The sequence below is a fragment of the Corvus brachyrhynchos genome, unplaced genomic scaffold, assembly GCF_000691975.1.
Source record: "Corvus brachyrhynchos isolate BGI_N302 unplaced genomic scaffold, ASM69197v1 scaffold72, whole genome shotgun sequence".
In the NCBI taxonomy this organism is placed as follows: Eukaryota; Metazoa; Chordata; class Aves; order Passeriformes; family Corvidae; genus Corvus; species Corvus brachyrhynchos.
Genome location: NW_008236763.1, coordinates 2,696,743 through 2,697,799, shown reverse-complemented (window position 1 = coordinate 2,697,799; position 1,057 = coordinate 2,696,743). Strand labels below are relative to the sequence as shown.

The 1,057-nt window shown below is 64.9% G+C and overlaps 1 protein-coding gene across 1 annotated transcript in view; it reads left to right on the top strand.

Annotated features, from left to right (window-relative positions):
* Positions 1–6: 6 nt before the first annotated feature.
* The window catches only part of AVPR1B (arginine vasopressin receptor 1B), a 1,988-nt gene continuing 937 nt past the window's right edge, over positions 7–1,057 (top strand). The window contains exon 1 of the mRNA XM_017727278.1: positions 7–1,051. Coding sequence (XP_017582767.1) covers positions 363–1,051 — 689 coding nt within the window. The 5' untranslated portion in view covers positions 7–362. The remainder of the gene's footprint in view (positions 1,052–1,057) is intronic.

Here is a 1,057-nt window from a genome sequence, read left to right as displayed (position 1 = left end):
TTACCTGCGCAGGGGTGAAAGGGGATGCACAAAGCGAGCAGTGCAGGGAGAAAAGGGGAGTTGGGAAGCTTTAGTGCAGAGAAGTATCAAGTTCTGAACCAGGGGCTCTTGCACCTCTCTGCTCCACAGGGATATTTTCAGCCCAGGCAGAGAGGGAATTGCTTAGCTCAGGGTGAGTGTGGTGCAGACAGGTGACAGCCTGCCCTGGGGTTGGGGACCGCGGGAGGAGGCACATCCAGCCCCCAGCCAGGGGCAGAGGAGCTGGAGCTCAGGGGCAGCCCTGGGGACACAGGGAAGGGGACAACAGGACGTCAGAGACAAGCACTGGACCTGCTTGTTCTCGTGCAGAGCCTCCTGGAGGGATGGAGCCAGGCTGGGGCTGGAACAGCTCTCACCAGAGCCCGCCTGGGCACAGCCAGGGGCATCTGAGCCTGGCAGGGGACCCCAACCTGACGCTGCTGCACACCCGGGATGAGGAGCTGGCCAAGGCCGAGGTCGGGGTGCTGGGCACCATCCTGGCTGTGGCCACCGTGGGCAACCTGGGCGTGCTGCTGGCCATGTACCGGCTGAGGAGGAAGATGAGCCGCATGCACCTCTTCATCCTGCACCTGGGGCTGACCGACCTGGGCGTGGCCCTGTTCCAGGTGCTGCCGCAGCTCCTCTGGAAGGTCACCTACCGCTTCCTGGGGCCCGACGCGCTCTGCAGGGCCATCAAGTACCTGCAGGTGCTCAGCATGTTCGCCTCCACCTACATGCTCATGGTGATGACCCTGGACCGCTACCTGGCCGTGTGCCACCCGCTGCAGTCGCTGCAGCAGCCCAGCCGCCAGGCCTACACCATGATCGGGGCCACCTGGCTGCTCAGCTGCCTGCTCAGCTTGCCCCAGGTGTTCATCTTCTCGCTGCGGGAGGTGCGCCCGGGCTCGGGGGTCCTGGCCTGCTGGGCGGATTTCGGGTACCCGTGGGGAGCGCGCGCCTACATCACCTGGACCACGCTGTGCATCTTCGTGCTGCCCGTGGGCGTCCTCAGCGTCTGCTACAGCCTCATCTGCCCAGA